The sequence below is a fragment of the Callospermophilus lateralis genome, chromosome 3 (genome assembly GCF_048772815.1).
Source record: "Callospermophilus lateralis isolate mCalLat2 chromosome 3, mCalLat2.hap1, whole genome shotgun sequence".
NCBI classification, from domain to species: domain Eukaryota; kingdom Metazoa; phylum Chordata; class Mammalia; order Rodentia; family Sciuridae; genus Callospermophilus; species Callospermophilus lateralis.
Window position 1 is genome coordinate 146,100,904 of NC_135307.1, and position 16,724 is coordinate 146,117,627.

Here is a 16,724-nt window from a genome sequence, read left to right on the forward strand (position 1 = left end):
AACAGGTACTAATTTAGCACCTTTGGTGGTTCCCACTTTTTTTAGCTGCCTGGTGTCACCTCCCATTTTATCTGTAATAAAGCTCTTGTGCCCATATGTTGCTTGTTTTGAATTTTCAAAAGGCTAAAGAAGAAATGTTTTGTTTTGTTCTAGGAGTTCAATACCTGGCAAAATCATTTGTAATCTTAGTGAAATTCCTGAAATTTTCTTAATGTTAACTAGGAATATGAACTATTGTTACTTAGGTTTACTGATTTAGCAAATGGAGATAATTCTGTGATATTTTGTGGATGCAGTATTAGGAGCCACATATTCTATTCTAAATTTCATAAATTCTACCTTCCTGAAAGGCTGATCCCTGTGACCTAATGAATCCTTTGTAAAAAGTGGACTCGCTAGGATGTTACACCACCATTGTCGAAGGAACCCTGAACTCCAGGAAGAATTGCAGATTCAGGCTGCAGTGGCCGCTGGGGATGTTCACACAGTGCGGAAGATGTTAGAACAAGGCTATTCTCCAAATGGCCGAGATGCTAATGGCTGGACCCTGCTTCATTTCTCTGCAGCAAGAGGAAAGGAAAGATGTGTTCGAGTATTTCTAGAACACGGAGGTGAGTTTATCACAAGCAAACCTTTTTCCCCATGGAGAAACTTGAAATCAAGTTAAAAGTGCATGTGTGCCTGCACACATGTGTGCCTGCACACATGTGTGTGTGTAATTTTTTAATGCTTCTCTTTCATTAATACTCAACATCTCGTTCCCTATTCTTTGTGAAAAATTTGTGAACAAAATACTGAGTTTTGTTTAAAACCAAATTGTTTAAAAGATGAGTTTGACTTCCTCTCCTTGCATGTATAATTTCCACGTACAACCAAGTTTTCTCAAGATATTTCAACTAAGCTGTACTTCTTGAGCTGTGTAGTTAACTTTTGTTTCCAGAAGCAGAAGTGGTTGAGGTACTGAGAATTGCACAAGTTTTCCCTGTTGATAATTGCTTAAGCAGAGAGACCTTAGTTCAGACTTCTTTTAAACATCTTGGCTCCAATGGTCTTAGAATTTGCCTTTCTTTTTATTTTGAATGCTTACTTTTATTATTATTGCTGTAGAGCACTTGCCTTTTCCAGAATCATACATAGTTTCTAGGTATCCTACAAGAAGACTGGTTTTTCTGAGGTCTAATTCTGTATAAATATATGTAGTTGGAAACTACATTTGTCATTTGATGTTTTTGCTTCAAAAAACTGTGCATCTCCATAGGATTTTTAAACTAATAACTGTCACAAATCAATTTACTTTTTCTTCCAGTTGAACTTAAGCTGCTTGATTTTCCTAGAAATGAATTTTTTTAAATTATTTATACCTTCATTAACTCTATAAATTATGGTATAAAACAGCTTGGTCGGAACTCAGGTTACACTTGTGCCATTCTATGGCCTGGATTGCTCATTAACAACATAGTTTCATTCTTAGTTTGCACTTTGTTACAAGGCTAGCCAAACTTCCTTGCATTCTGAAGTGCATAAAAATGTCAGAAGTCCCATAGCTCTCATGAGGATTGTGTGAAGAACATGAATATATGAATACAAAGGCTATGAGCATGGAGTAAGATAAAGCTAAACCTGAGATTGGGAGTAGTCATACATCCCAGGGGCCCTGAAATGAGAATTATATGCCTGAAATAAGTCTATTGTCTACAAGACCCAGAAATTCATTGGCCTGTGCCTGCTTTCTAGTTGTCTTCCACGTCATTTCACCATACAACTTGAAAACCTCAGTTCTGAAGTTAATGAAGGTGAAACATAAGCGGAATGCCAGGAAAAAGATTGAAAAAACAAAAAGGTGGGTGTAGGATCAAGAACACTTAAAATTCTGGCAGTAGATAGTAAAATTAAGATGAAGATCAGAGCTCACATTCTTTATTCTTCCTAGTCCTGTTACTTTCTACTTTCATCAGCCTCGTAAAAAAACAAAATTAAGAAGAAAAAGTTCAAATATTCAGGTAATACATGGATACTGTCTCCTTAGCACAAATAAAACACATTTTCAAATAAATTACAAATAAAGCCCAAGTCCCCTTTGGCCAGCCCCTATCCTTGTCTGCCTTCCACTGCCTGTAAGTAACTGTAGGCATAAGTTTCATTTTGTGTTTATCCTTCCAGATCATGTCCTAATGCCATTGCATGTACTCATAAAAATTATACTGCATTGTATTGTGTGTGGGTTTTGATCATAAGCAATATGCTTACTTACTGTTCGACAGCAGTTGCTTTATACTTGATTGTATGACTTAAAGATATTTCTGATATCAGAGGTTTGTTTTGTGATGAGAAAACAGCTATATATCATCTATAGTAGGTGTGACTTTTCCATTAAATCCTTATTTATAAAAATCAATGGTAGGGGGACTAGGGCTGTAGCTCAGTGTAGCGAGCTTGCCTAGCACTTGTGAGGCACTGGGTTCCATCCTCAACACCACATATAAATAAATAAAATAAAGGTATTATGTCCATGTACCACATAAAAAATATTAAAAAAAAAAAAATCAGGGCTATGTTGGTAGCTCAGTTGGTAGAGTGCTTGCTTTTCGGGTTCAATCCCCAGCACCACCCACACAAAAACAACAATGACAAAAAAACGTTTTGCTGGCATGGTGGGGCATGCCTGTAATCCCAGCAGCTCAAGGGGCTGAGAAAGGAGGATCACAATTTCAAAGCCAGCAACTGCAAGGCCCTAAGCAACTCAATGAGACCCTGTCTCTAAATAAAATACAAAAAGGGCTGGGAATGTGGCTCAGTGGTGGAGTGCCCCTGAGCTCAATCCCTGGTACCAAAAAAAAAAAAAAAAAAATGAATCAATGGTGGGCCAGCTGCAGAGGCACTTTCCTGTAATCTCAGCCACTGAGGAGACTGGTGCATGAGGATTGCAAGTTCAAGGCCAGCTTGGGCTATATAATGAGACCTTGTCTCAGAACAAAACAAAACCAGTTGGGGGAGAAGAAGAAAACCAGGATGGGCCACATTTTTTTGTAGGCCACAGTTTCTAATCCCTATTTTCTCTATAAACGCGCGCGCGCGCGCGTGTGTGTGTGTGTGTGTGTGTGTGTGTGTGTGTGTTTACAGCTTTATTTACATGATTCAAAGGAATTGGTGTATGCCTAGCATGTGTGATCCCCTTGGTTTGATCCCTTAGTACCACAAATAATAAGTAGACACAATTCACATACTATACTGTTCACTCATGTAAAAGTGTACGATTCAGTGACTTGAGCATCCAATACCACATTTAATTTGTCATTACTCCAAAGAGAAACTTCATATGAGTTCTATAGTAATGCATAATGTGAAAGCAGCCATAGATGATATGTTATGAATATAACTGGACTGCTGTACCAAATCTAGAAACCATCATGGACACCTTTTTACTAAGTCTTGTTGATTCTGCCTCATAAATAGCTGTCAATAAATGCATATTGATGTTTTAGTATGGTTTTATTATCATTTATTCTGTTTTTTATTTTTGAGAAAGGATGAAATTTTCTTAGGAGATGTTGTCTTTTGAGAAGGTAATGTGTACATACCTCGTTAAAACAAAATTTAAGGCACTGCAGACTGGTCAGAGAGGAGGAAGTGGATACTCACTAGTCCCAGTCCCAGTCTCAGTCTTTTCCCCAGAGACCATATCTTTCATCACTTTTTAAAAAAAACCTGCATATATAGTCTGTGCATATACGCATGATTATTTTTCCATCCTCTACCTTCTAGCCTGCTGCCCTTTCTTAATATTCTGTTCTGTATCTTGATTTTTGTCACCTAACAGCTGTTATTTGTCAGAATATCATTCTGTCTCTAATTTATTTATGTAATTTATTTCTACTTAACTCCTGTTGTTGGATACTTTAAATTGTTTTCATTTTCCTGATAGAAGTAGTATTACAGAGAATGTCCTGGACTGATCTTTCTACATATGTAAGCTTCTCTCTTTAATAATTCCTAGAAGTGCACTTCCCAAGTCAAATTTTTTAATGGATATTGACAAGTTGTCCTCTGAAGAGGTTGTAATTGCTTACGTCCTTCCCAACCTGTGGGAAAGTGTCCATTCTTCTGCCTCTGCCAGTAGTGTATCAGCAGATGGTTTGCTCTTCCCCTGTGTGACACGCTTGCCTCTTTTTTTTTTTCTCTTCGAAATCAACTATGACTAATGAAAAATTATGAGACTAGGTTGTTTTTTTCTTATTGACTTCTAGGAATTGCTTATATATTCCCCTTTGTTATATATCGCAACAATCTTCTCTGAATTTGTACTATTTCTTTCACATTCATTTTGATTTTTACTAATCACTTGTTTTGTGGTACTGGGGGTTGAACACAGGTTCTTGTGCATGGTAGGCAAGTGCTGTGCCACTGACATCACCAGCCCAGTTTTTCCACATTTTTGATGTTTTTGTTGTTGGGCAGAAGTCTACATTTTAATGTATGTGAGTTCAGTTTTTCTTTTGTCTTATGGTTTGTGCCTTTTATGTCTTGTTTAGGAAATACATCATATCATGGGATCATTATTTACCCGTATTTTCTTCTAAAAAGGTTTGTGGCATTTAGGTTGGTCCAGAATTGGTTTTTGTGCATGTACAATTTTCACCTCTTTCCCCCAAAGATAAGCCTCAATTTTTCCTTCTTTCCTCATGATGATGCACTGTTGGATCAGATAAAGTTTTCTAACCGGGGTTTGAAAGAACGTCACATGTCATTCCATTTATTCTGTTATGTGCTCTATAATACATTTTAATAAAAAACAACAACAAAATATTTTGGAGAAGCCCTTCATTTGTTATATAGCATCTCTTACCAGCTCCTTTTATCCTAATAAGATCTTCAGAGAGCATTTTTCCTACCACATTATAAACCAGTCCAGACAAATTCATTTTTGGGAAAGGAAACTCCTCTTATCTGCTCCATGTGACCACATATAGTGCTTAAGTGTGTTCTGTACTTACTAGCATAGTCCTAGTTATCCCCTTTCATGACCTGTCAATATCACAGCACAGCACAACCCACTGTCCTCTCTGTGTTCTTTCCCAGTTTATGGCACCACTGTGCCAGAAATCTAGAAACCATTATGAACACCTTTTTCCTCACTTCTGATGTGATCGGTTACTAAATCTTAATTGATTCTGCCTTGTAAAAATCTGTCAACGATTTCATCTCTTTTCACAGGAGACACAGCCCCACTCTTAGGCAGGAAAGCCTCTTTCCTCACCAGTACTATTGGATTTGTCTCCTTCATACCCACATCATCTTGCCCTTCCCTCAACTCAGCTTAACTCCAAATAACGTTATCTGTCAGAAGTGGAAATTAAAATATTTTCTTTTCAAAATCCATCAGTGGTTTCCCAATTCCTTGCAGTTGCTGTTCTAAGTCCTTCCTGTGATCTGCTTTCAGTATTTGACTCCACTTACTTTTCCTGCTGTAGCTTTGTGCCTTTGCTGAGCTTGGGCTTTTTCTTGGATAGGTCACTCTTGTGCTTACCTTACCCTGGACCCCTTTCCCTTGCTTGTGCTTACTTCTCCCTCAAATCTCAGCTGCCACTCTCTTAGGTCAGCTGAGATCATTATTTATGTCCTAGTTGTATGATAAAATGTTGTTCCAGTATGATATTATCCCTTTAGTGCATGATATTTTCCTCTACACCTTCTTATTGTAGTGCCTGTCAATAAGCATGATAAATTAGTTTACTATTCAATATCTCTGTTGCCAGTTAGTCTGAAGTTTCATGAGGGTAGAACCTACACCTTTTTTTTTTTCTCTTAAGAGATAAAACTAGCACCAGTTAAGTAACTAACATAATAGTCTGACAGATACGACTGATATTTTCTCAAAAATTATTGCTTGAAAATGGGCTAGCCTTGTGATGGAAATAGAACGCTACCTGAATTTATCAGACCACTCTTCAAAATCACCAACAGGGGGAAATAAGTGGAAAAAAAATGTATAACGAGAGTTGAACATTTTGCTCTCCTTTTCTTTATTCCCCTTTCTTCTGGTGTGTGTGTGAGAGAGAAAGAGAGAACTCATAAATAGATGATTTGGCTATTGGTCCCCTCTAAATAATTTAGTCATATATTTATTCAGAAAATATTTATTGAGCACTTAATATCTGCCTGGCCCTGTATTAGGCAACAAGACACAGAAATAAACATGGTGCTAGCCTTCTAGCATTTTAACAAGTGGGTAGATTTATAGCCAATATTTACTGAGCATTTAATATATGCCAAAGTCTTCACAACTGTGAAGGTAGTGTTATTGATTTTCACAATGAAAAAGTAGCCACAGTAGAGTAGATAATTTGCCTAAGATCATTCACATCATTAACATTGGATCTGGGAATCAAACCATTTTTCTAACCATGACTACTGCTTGGAAGAAAATGTGGTATTTCCAACAAAGTGAGTTAAGTGCTGTGGCTATAAGATCCTCTGTCTGCTAGGATTATGGTTGGGGTGGCAAGGAAGGATTTCTAGAGAAAGCAGAGTTTGAACAAAGATCTTGAAAGGCGTGTCAGACAAGAGTGTGGGTGCTGAAAGAACGGGGTGTGGAATTAAGCCAAACACAAGGGACAGTGAGTGAGAAGGTTGAAAAGAGAAGGAACATGTTTGATACTAGGAACTAAAAAAAGTTGATTATTTTTGGAGCATATTCAATAATTTATTCTAGGGACATTCTGGTCTATCAAAATATTTAATGGAGAGGAATGGGAAAGGCAGATTTGTGTTCTAGAAATTCTCTGATTATAGTTTGTAACTGTATTGAAGGGCCCAAGACCTAAGGCCTAAGGAAGTGGGATATGAGGTGGGAGTGAAAGAAATCACAAATGAATGAAGGTTTTTGGTTTGAGACTCTGGAAGAAAGAGTTGCTATTTATTGAAATGTTGAAGATTCACAAACAAGCAGGAGAAAGTAAGGTAGATGGAATTTAAGAAGCAGGAGATAGATGTTTAATATAAGCCACTTGTAAAACTACACATTTTTTGAACTATATTAAAAGATCAGATTTTCCCAATTTTAAGTCTATACACCTGCATAGTAAAACCACTCATGCATGAGTGATTGCACAGAGCTAGCAAAGCTCAGAGCTAAGAGGCTTCCCATGACTGAGAGTGAGTATAAGTGGTAGGACCATCGGAGTAGTCTTGCTGAGGAGCAGCTATATTTCTACTATGGGAGAAATCCAGTTTTGTTAAAAAAAAAAAAAAAAAAAGCAGATTTGAGCTAGATAACTAATAATATCAATATTCCAAAAGGGGGAAAATGAGACTCTCTAGTTCATTCTAAACCTGTGTTATCCATTGCAGGTAAACTATTTAAATTTCAGTTAAATGAATTCAGCTCCTTAGTCTTATTGGCCATGTTTTTAACTGCTCCATAAGCACAGGTGACTAGGGGCTCCTGTGTTAGCATAAGTAAAAAAAAAAAAAAAAAAAACTTTGGCCTGCACAGGTAAGTGGTACTTTATTGCCTTACTTTTAAACATGTTGTTTCAAAATGATAAAAACTAGGGTTTTATAAATTTTCAATACAAATAGAATGCATAAAGTAATACCTCTGTACAGATCGTGGCAGCCTTTCTGTGCTAATGATCTAGTGTCCTATTGGAATTGTAAGAGAAGAGAATATTACAAAGGTAGGAATTATTAAAAATCCATTGTTATTATCTTCAGTTTCAAATTTTGAATCTTTCTAAAAATTCTAAGACAGTGTTGAACATTTCAAAAGAGGAAATGAAGAGACCATAACTTAGTGTACTTATTCATCTTTAGATTGAGTGCTTTTGCAAATTGGCCTGGAGGGCATTAGACTAAAACTTTAGAAGTTACGTGTATAGAGCAAATCCTCAGAGGAACCTGAGAAAAACATCTTAGGTCCTCTCTCAACAAAGTAAGTAAGCCATGCACAGTGGTGCACACCTGAAATCCCAATAGCTGGGGAGGCTGAGACAGAAGGATCACGAGTTCAAAGCCACCTCAGCAACTTAGTGAGACCCTGTCTCAAAATAGAAAAAAAAAAAAAAAAGAAAGGAAAAAAAGAAAAGCTTGGGGAGCTGGGGATGTGGCTCACTAGTAAAGCACCTCTGAGTTTAATCCCTGGTACCAAATAAAATAAACTAAATAAAACTCTACTGGTGTGGAATACATGAAAATAAGTGAGATGAGGGAGTAGTAATCAAAGACTTCCACAGAAGTTATAAGAACTTTTTTTAGATTTTCAGAAATGAAACATTTTGCCCAAATGATAATGCCAAAACATGGTGGGAAATTGTGAGATGACTTTTGAAAAGCAACTGAATAATATGTTTATAACCTTAAGACTGGTAGATGCTTTTGCCCAATAAATGTACGTACATTCTAATAATTTAAATTCAATTAAATTAATAACTAAATTTTCTTAATTTATCCCAAGTACATAGTCTTAAAAGCAAGAGATATTTTCTCTATAAAAATGCTACCCCTATTACATATAATTTTAAAAACAGAGGCATTCTTAGAGCCCACACACAGGGAAAGGGTTAAGTAATTAGAATGTGATTATGATTGAATATCATTTTTTTTAAAGTAGGAGAAGAAAAGCTGAAAGTCTGTTATTACATTAAATAGTCATTAGGGAATACTGTTTTTACCTTTGAATAGTTCTATCATAAATAGTATAAATATGCTTTTTGCTCATTTCATTTTTGAAAGAACAATATCATAAAACAATTTTGTTAAACTATTGGACTTATATGAAAATATAATATGTTTGACATTAAGAGCATAGAAAAGGGGAAAGAAAAGGTGAGTATATTAAAGTAGTTTTGATAGACTATTAAAATTAAAGCCCAAGTTAAAATAGGACTAAAATAATGAATACAAAAACAGAAATCAGCATAATTGAAACTGAGCAAATACTAGAGGAAATTGATGAGAACTAAAACACAAAAATTGGTTCTTTGAAAAGATCAATAAAATTGGTAACTATTTAGCTAGACCAAAGAAAGCAAGAGAAAAAAACATAACTGATTTCAGGAATGGAGAAAGAGATGTTACTACAGATCCTATAGGTATCAAAAAGGTAAGGAATATGATGAGCATCTTTTTGCCATTTAGAAGAAATGGACAAGTTCTTTGAAGGACATAAATCGTTAAAACTGACCCAAATAAAAAATAGAACGATTTAATAGCTGTACGTCAATTTAAGAAATTTAGTTCATAGTTAAAACTTTCTCAAAGAAAACATTAGGCCCAGCTACTGTCTCTGTTGTGTTGTTTTACTATTAAAGGAACAAATAATCATATATAGACCTTTTGAGAAAGCAGAAGAGAAAACACTTCCTAACTTCATATGTAGACTTGCATTGCCAAAGACAATAAAGAAAAGAAAACTATATCCTTCATGAGTACAGATAGAAAAATCCTTGAGCTGGGGATGTAGCTCAGCGGTAGAGCACTTGTCCAGCATTGTGAGGTCCTGGTTTCAAAATTTAAAAAGAGGTGCCATGATTTTTATTGGCCTCTACTTTTTTTTTTTTTTTAAAGGTTTTCTTTCCTCCCCCGCCCCCTCTTCCTCCCCCTCCATCTCCTCCTCTCCCGCCCCTCTTCCTCCTCCTTTTCTGTCTCTGTCTCTGTCTCTTTTTTGATAGTATTGGGGATTAAACAAACACTTTTTAAAATCACTGACAAAATAGTGGCAAATTTATCAATACATTTAATAAGTACTACTTATGTCAGAAATTCAAGGTTTGTTTAATGTGTGGAAGTCAATAGGGTGACTAATTTACTATATTAAGAGAATAAAAGATTTTTAAAAATGAACATGTTAAAAGATGCAGAAAATGTGTGTGATAATATTAAAATTCTCATTCCTGATAAAGACTTAAGCAGACAAAAGAAGGCAACTTAACATAATTATGTCTGTGAAAACCTACAATTTGTGTTCTACTCAGGGATGAACTACTGAATATTTTTACTCTAAGATCAGAAACAAGGCGAGGGTATATACTTTTACCATTTTTATTCAATATTCTATTGTGGGTTCTAGCCATTGGAATAAAAGAACAATAAATTGAAAAGGAAAAAGTTTAATAGTCTATTTACAGAGAACATAATTTGCATGCAGAAAATTATGAGAAATCTACAAAAATGTACTAGAACTAAGAAGTGAATTTATAGGCCAATATAAAACTCAGTTTAACTTTTCTCTCTGAGCAATTAACATTTAAAGAATGAGTATATATAGCAAGAAAAATTTAAATTTGTAGGATAAATTTTAAAATATATAACCCATGCACTGAAATATTCCTGAGGGAAATTAAAGAAGACTTACATAAATGGAGAAATATTCCATTTGCCTGGTTTGGGAAAAACATATTGTTTATATCATTTTGAGGATATTGCCACTTTTAGATTCATTGGAGTTCCTTCCAATCAAAATTTCAGCAGGCTTATTTGAAGAAATTGGTAAGTTGATTCTAAAATATATTAGCCAAATTATTTGAAAGAAGATTGAAGTACTTACCTGCTATCAAAACTTACTGTAAAGTTACAGTAGTTAAAACAGTCTGGTATTTGTGTATGGAAAGACTTTTAGATCATAGAATAAAACGGAGTTCAGAAATAGACCTACACTTTTATGGTATATTGATTTTCATTGACGGTGCCAGGGGAAATCATTGTGAAGAGGTATAGTCTTAGTCAGGCTTGGTGGCATACTCCTGTAATCCCAATGGCTCTGGAGGCTGAGACAGGAGGATCAAGAGTTCAAAGCCAGCCTCAGCAACTGGGAGGCACTAAGCAACCAGTGAGACCCTGTCTCTAAATAAAATAGAAAATAGGGCTGGGAATGTGGCTTAGTGGTCAAGTGATCCTGAATTCAATCCCCAGTACCAAAAAAACAAACAAACAAACAACAACAACAACAAAAAAAAAACAGTTAACAAGTAGTAGATCATTGACCTAAACATAAGAAATTTAGAAGTTCAGAATTTCTACAGGAAAAGAGAATATCTTTTCTTAAAATGTATTCATTTTAGTTACATACAATACCAGGATACACGCCACGAAATCACAAAATCATGAAACATGACCCACTCCAATTCAGTCCCCAGCACTTGCTCCCTCCCTGCCCTCACTCCCCTTCCTCTACTCCATCAATTTCTCTTCAATTCATTTAGTTTTAAAAAAAAATTATTAGTGCCCTGTGGATACATTCAATGCTGGAACCCACCATGCCACATCCGTGCATAAGCAAGTTTGTTTAGATTAACTCCATGGAAAACAGAATGTCTTGTGACATTGTATTGGGCAAAGCTTTCTTTAACAGGACACACAAAAGAAATATTGGACTAAATAAAAATTTTAAATGTTTACTCTTCAAATCATAGTACAAAGAATGAAAAGATAGGCAAAGAAAGAAAAGGTAGACTGGAAGAAAATATTTATAAAACATCTCACAAAGATCATATATGTAGAATATATAAAGATTTTTTACAACACAATAATAAGGCATCCCAATAAAAATGGCTAAATGATGTGAAAAAAGAATTCACAAAAGGAAGTGTACAAGGAGGCCCAGTGTCACTAGTTATCAGGGAAATGTAAATTTAAAGCAAAATAAGCCATGATTTAAAACTCATACATAAAACTGATGATACCAGGATATGGAACTGGGGCTCTCACATATTGCTGTTGCAAGTGCAAAACTGTATAGCCATTTAGAAACTAACAGTTGGTGATTTCTTATAAAATTAATGTGCATTGAACATGTAACCCATCTGTTCTCACCTAGAAGTGAAAACATATGCACATACACACTTACCATGAATGTACACAGTAGCATCATTCAAATAGCTTCACATTGATAATAACTCATGTCCACCTGCTTACAAATGGATAAAAAAATGCATATCCATATTATAGAAATACTCTTCAGCAATACAAGGAATGGACTGTTGATTCAACAATGTTGATAAATTTCAAGATATTATGCCAGGTGAAATAAATCAAACAAAGTTTACATATGATTCCTTTTATGTGAAATATCAGGAAAGGCAAAACTTCCTTTTTTCCTCATCAATGGTTTGCCAGAGTTTGGGCAGGGAGTTGACTGACACATGAAAGAACTTTCTGAGGTGATGGAAATGTTCTATATTTTAACTGTGTTTCTGTTTATGTGACTGTATGTAATTGTCATAGCTCATCAATCTCTATACTTAAAATGAGTGAATTTTACTTCAAAGTTCTTAGGAAGAAACTGAATTCATCATAGGAATGTTTCCTTGTTTTTATTTATATATATTAAAAAATTTCAATAGATTTAAATGGGCTTATTGAGATTATGCTGTAGCTTGTTTAAAGTAGGTCCTATCTGGAGAAGAAAAAAAAAATGTTTGCTAAAGGAATAGATGAATAGGTTTGGTGGAATTGCTAGTTTAGACAAAGTGTTCAGGGAAGGCTTCTTTTTTTATCAAGGGATGTTTGAGCAAACGTAGATGAAGTAGTGTGGTGTACTTTGCATGAGCCTTACATATTTTCTAGTGAATATCTGTTTAACTGTTCTATAGTTTCTATTGCCATTAAATGGGATATCTTTTTCTTATCTTATTGCATTGGCAAATACTAATCCAGAAATTAAATTTTGTTTGCATTTTCGTTTGCCTCATGATCTCTGATTTGGTTGTTAATGTCTTGTGAACAGTAACTGTACAAATTTTATTCATTGTTACCTCCATTGCTTCTTTCAGTGACATATTCCTAGGGTGTAGTCCATTAATTCATTGATTGCTTTTTTTGATGTTGTTTTGTTTTTGTTTTTTTATTAATGAGACTAAGCAGATCTTTGTTGCATGTGTTTATCTGTTTTTTTCTTAGCCCAGCATAGCACCAACATGTGAATAGTGCCTAAAAAAGACCTCACCAGGCTTGGGGGTATGTCTGCAGTCCTAGCAACTCAGGAGGCTGAGGTAGGAGGATCGCAAGTTCAAGGCCAGTTTCTGCAATTGAGCATGATCCTCGGCAACTTAGGGAGACCCTGTCTCAAAATAAATAATCAAAAAGGATTGGGGGATGTAGCTCAGTAGTAAAGCACCCCAGAGGGTTCAATCCCCAGTACAAAAAAGCAAACCTGAAGTGGAAATCAAAGATGCAAGTACAATTTCATGTAACACAGTTTTAATTTAGAATGAGTATCGGATGAAAATAAGGATGTTGACTGACACCTTTGAAGGCTCCCCTGGTGGATGAAAGGTGGGAGAAGTGAAAGAAGGTATTCTTGATTTTACTCACAGATGAAGAGGTCAGGAAACAGTTGCCTGGCCAGGTATAGATTGAAAATGACATTTTGGCAAGATTGCTTCCAACATTTGAATAGGAGGGAATCTTTTGGATGTCATACCTGTCTTTGCTTTTTAAGTTTATTTAAGATGAGCAAAGTTATGTGAAACAGATTTGCTCAGCATCATCTGTCAAAATAAAACTTAATAGTTTATGTTCACACTATAACCAGTAGATGGCAGCAAAATGCTTTGCTAAAATGTTCTTGCCTGCCTTTTTGAAGGGAGAGTAAATAGATGCTGTATGTTTTTCTTTTAGGTAAAACCAACATAGATATGATACACTTATTTTCTCTAAACTGATTAAAATGACATTACCATTGTATACTGTCACGTTAGATTAAGTGTTTTTAGGAATTCAAATGATCTGGTTTACCTAAAAAGCATTACTTTTCATAGATTTTTTTTAGCAAATCCTTCTTAATGGAAAATGTCACTCTCCATAGTATTGTTCATATTTTAACATATAATTTTCTGCCTTAAGATTTTTCTAACAGAATCCATCCATTGTAATATATTCTAGAACTAAATTTTACATTTTACTAAACAACATAATGTTTAATCACATAACTTTAGAGACATTTTGTGTATGTATGTGTGAAAATCACTATTGTTTTTTTTTTTATTATCAACAAACTGAAAATTCAAGATGACTTTTATAAGAAACCCATTTAATCCTAGTAATTACGTTTGGCCAGTTTATATCCTACAATGAACTGCTGGCTTCCAGGAAGTAGCCTATATGAGTTAGAGGAAGCAGATCTTGAACCTGCCCTGCCCACTGTGCAGGAATGCCAGAGGAATTCAAGCTACAGAGAACTGACCTTTGCCTTAATGAAAACACTGGGGCAAGTGACAGAAGTGACTCAAAAGTCATATAGCAGATGAATTCTGGTACCTTTTCTCCCCAGAAATCAGTCAATTAAGGAGAGGTTTTTAAAACTGTTTTAGCACATAGTGTTTATATAGTGCTTGAGTTTCTCCCCATTTTTCACATACTATGTACTTAATTCTTATGAATTCCTAAGACCATGTAAAACTAAGAATTCAGAGACATATTTTATTTTATGGAAACATGATTTATCAAGATCACTTTAACATCTTGCATGCTTTAGAATTTTTACAGACCACAAAAAAACTGTTTTTATATTATATTTTATTTTTTTTATCAAATATGCCCTTAAACAACACAGTCTGCCAGACCAGAGTATTATCCATAATTCAGAGCAGCAGATGTTGCTGCACATGCTTCTCTTAGGACCAAGAAGAAGTGCAAGAGAAAATGAAACATTCAGAACAAACGAGAAAAGGGAGACTGCAGAGATGGGGGTGTAAGGTAGCCAAAGGAGTTGGTTAAATTAGCAAAGAGGGGATATGGTGGTCTGAACTCTGTTTTTAGTATCTATCAGCATAAACATTTTGTATGTGTTTTTCCTTCCACTAGCTCAGGCTTGATAACTTTCTACTAAAATTTGTTTTTCGTGGAAAGTAGACTTCAGTTAAACTGAGGGGAGAAAGTACTTGATGTTCTTTGTAATGTTTGATCCCTTCACATTTTGTACGAGAATTGACTAGAATTGGAGTGCTGTGCCATGGGAGAGTACATTGTTTTGTCTTAGACTCTGCTAACGTTTTCATTTTGGTTTTAACTCTAGCTGATCCCACAGTTAAAGACTTAATTGGAGGCTTCACTGCTCTTCATTATGCAGCCATGCACGGCCGGGCCCGGATTGCACGCTTGATGTTAGAATCGGAATACAGGAGTGACATTATTAATGCAAAAAGCAATGATGGTTGGACTCCCCTCCATGTGGCCGCTCACTATGGTAGGGACTCATTTGTCCGACTCCTTCTGGAGTTCAAGGCTGAGGTCGACCCACTCAGCGATAAAGGTACAACACCGCTTCAGCTCGCCATCATCCGTGAGAGGTCAAGCTGTGTAAAAATCCTCCTGGACCACAATGCCAACATCGACATTCAGAATGGATTCCTGTTGCGATATGCTGTGATCAAAAGTAATCACTCTTATTGCCGAATGTTCCTTCAGAGAGGGGCAGACACAAACTTGGGGCGTTTAGAAGATGGACAGACTCCTTTACACTTGTCTGCCCTTCGGGATGATGTGCTGTGTGCACGGATGTTATATAACTATGGAGCAGACACAAACACAAGGAACTATGAAGGTCAGACCCCACTGGCTGTTTCAATAAGTATTTCGGGAAGTAGTCGACCGTGTTTGGATTTCTTACAAGAAGTCACAAGTATGTAATATAATTATTACTATATTATTGCATCTTTTAAAACAATTTGCATCTCTTGAGAAGCTCAAGGTGTTTTTATAACATTAAATAACTAGACATTAATCGTTCCTATAAGCCCTGCTTGCTAAATAACGCCTCATTCATCCAAAAAATTTTTAAAGTTCTGAGTTCACTTGTGTTAATAAAAATAACAGGATAGATAGTAAGGATGGGAAAAGAAATGGAGGAAAGAACAGGGAGGAGAATTTTCAAAATAAAGATCTGTGTTAGAACAAGCTAGTTCCTATAGTCAAAGGGATCGTCTTTCTAGAATTCTGTAGTTTTCAGATTGGGAAAATGGAGAATTTGGATTTTAGATTCCTTAGTTATGGGAGTGTTGTAGAATTTGTGATTTATTGTTAAGTTATTCATGTTTTAATTGTGGCTTTTCTATTCAAGTGAACCCACATGAAATGGAATGGCAGTATTATTTATTTAAGTCCCCTCATAATGGAGGCTAAGGATACTAGAAATTGTTGTAGGAAAAAACTATCAGTGGGAAATTAGGCACTATTGTCCCTGAGACACACAGCTTCCATTAGTCTGACTTGTTTATGTATGGCTTTTTTTTAAGCATTTGTAAATATCTACTTTATGTAGTAGCATATGCATCTGAGTTGTTTTCTGAGGGACTGTTAGTTTGTGTAGACTTCGATTCCTTCTCTTGTCCAGCTTCCTTGTGACCAGTCAAGTACACGTCCCCAAGATTAACATCCAACACATGAAGTTAAGTCTATAAACAAAATTGATTTTGCTGCCTGCTGTACTTTCTAATGAATGCCTTTTACCTCACTGATTTTGAACTTTCACTCATGATTATAGAAAGACATTAACATCCTAGGTACATGGGTAAGAAATTTCACTTGACTTGCTTATAAACAATCCACTCCAACTCTTGAAACTGAATTTGAGAGTAAAAATTTGCTTTTAAGAAATGAAATATAATTTTGTTTATTTCTAGTGGGGAAGAAGATTAACTTATTATGATTAAATATATTCAGACTAAAGCTTAAAAAGAAATCACAGGTCTAACTCAGTGCAGCCAGGAGAACTTTCTGTAATAATAGAA

The 16,724-nt window shown here is 35.4% G+C and overlaps 1 protein-coding gene across 2 annotated transcripts in view; it reads left to right on the forward strand.

Annotated features, from left to right (window-relative positions):
• The window catches only part of Asb7 (ankyrin repeat and SOCS box containing 7), a 39,828-nt gene that overhangs the window by 8,914 nt on the left and 14,190 nt on the right, over positions 1 to 16,724 (forward strand). For both annotated transcript variants that reach the window (XM_076848852.2, XM_076848854.2), the window contains 2 exons: positions 351 to 611; positions 15,011 to 15,616. In XM_076848852.2, coding sequence (XP_076704967.1) covers positions 401 to 611; positions 15,011 to 15,616 — 817 coding nt within the window. In that variant the 5' untranslated portion in view covers positions 351 to 400. The remainder of the gene's footprint in view (positions 1 to 350; positions 612 to 15,010; positions 15,617 to 16,724) is intronic.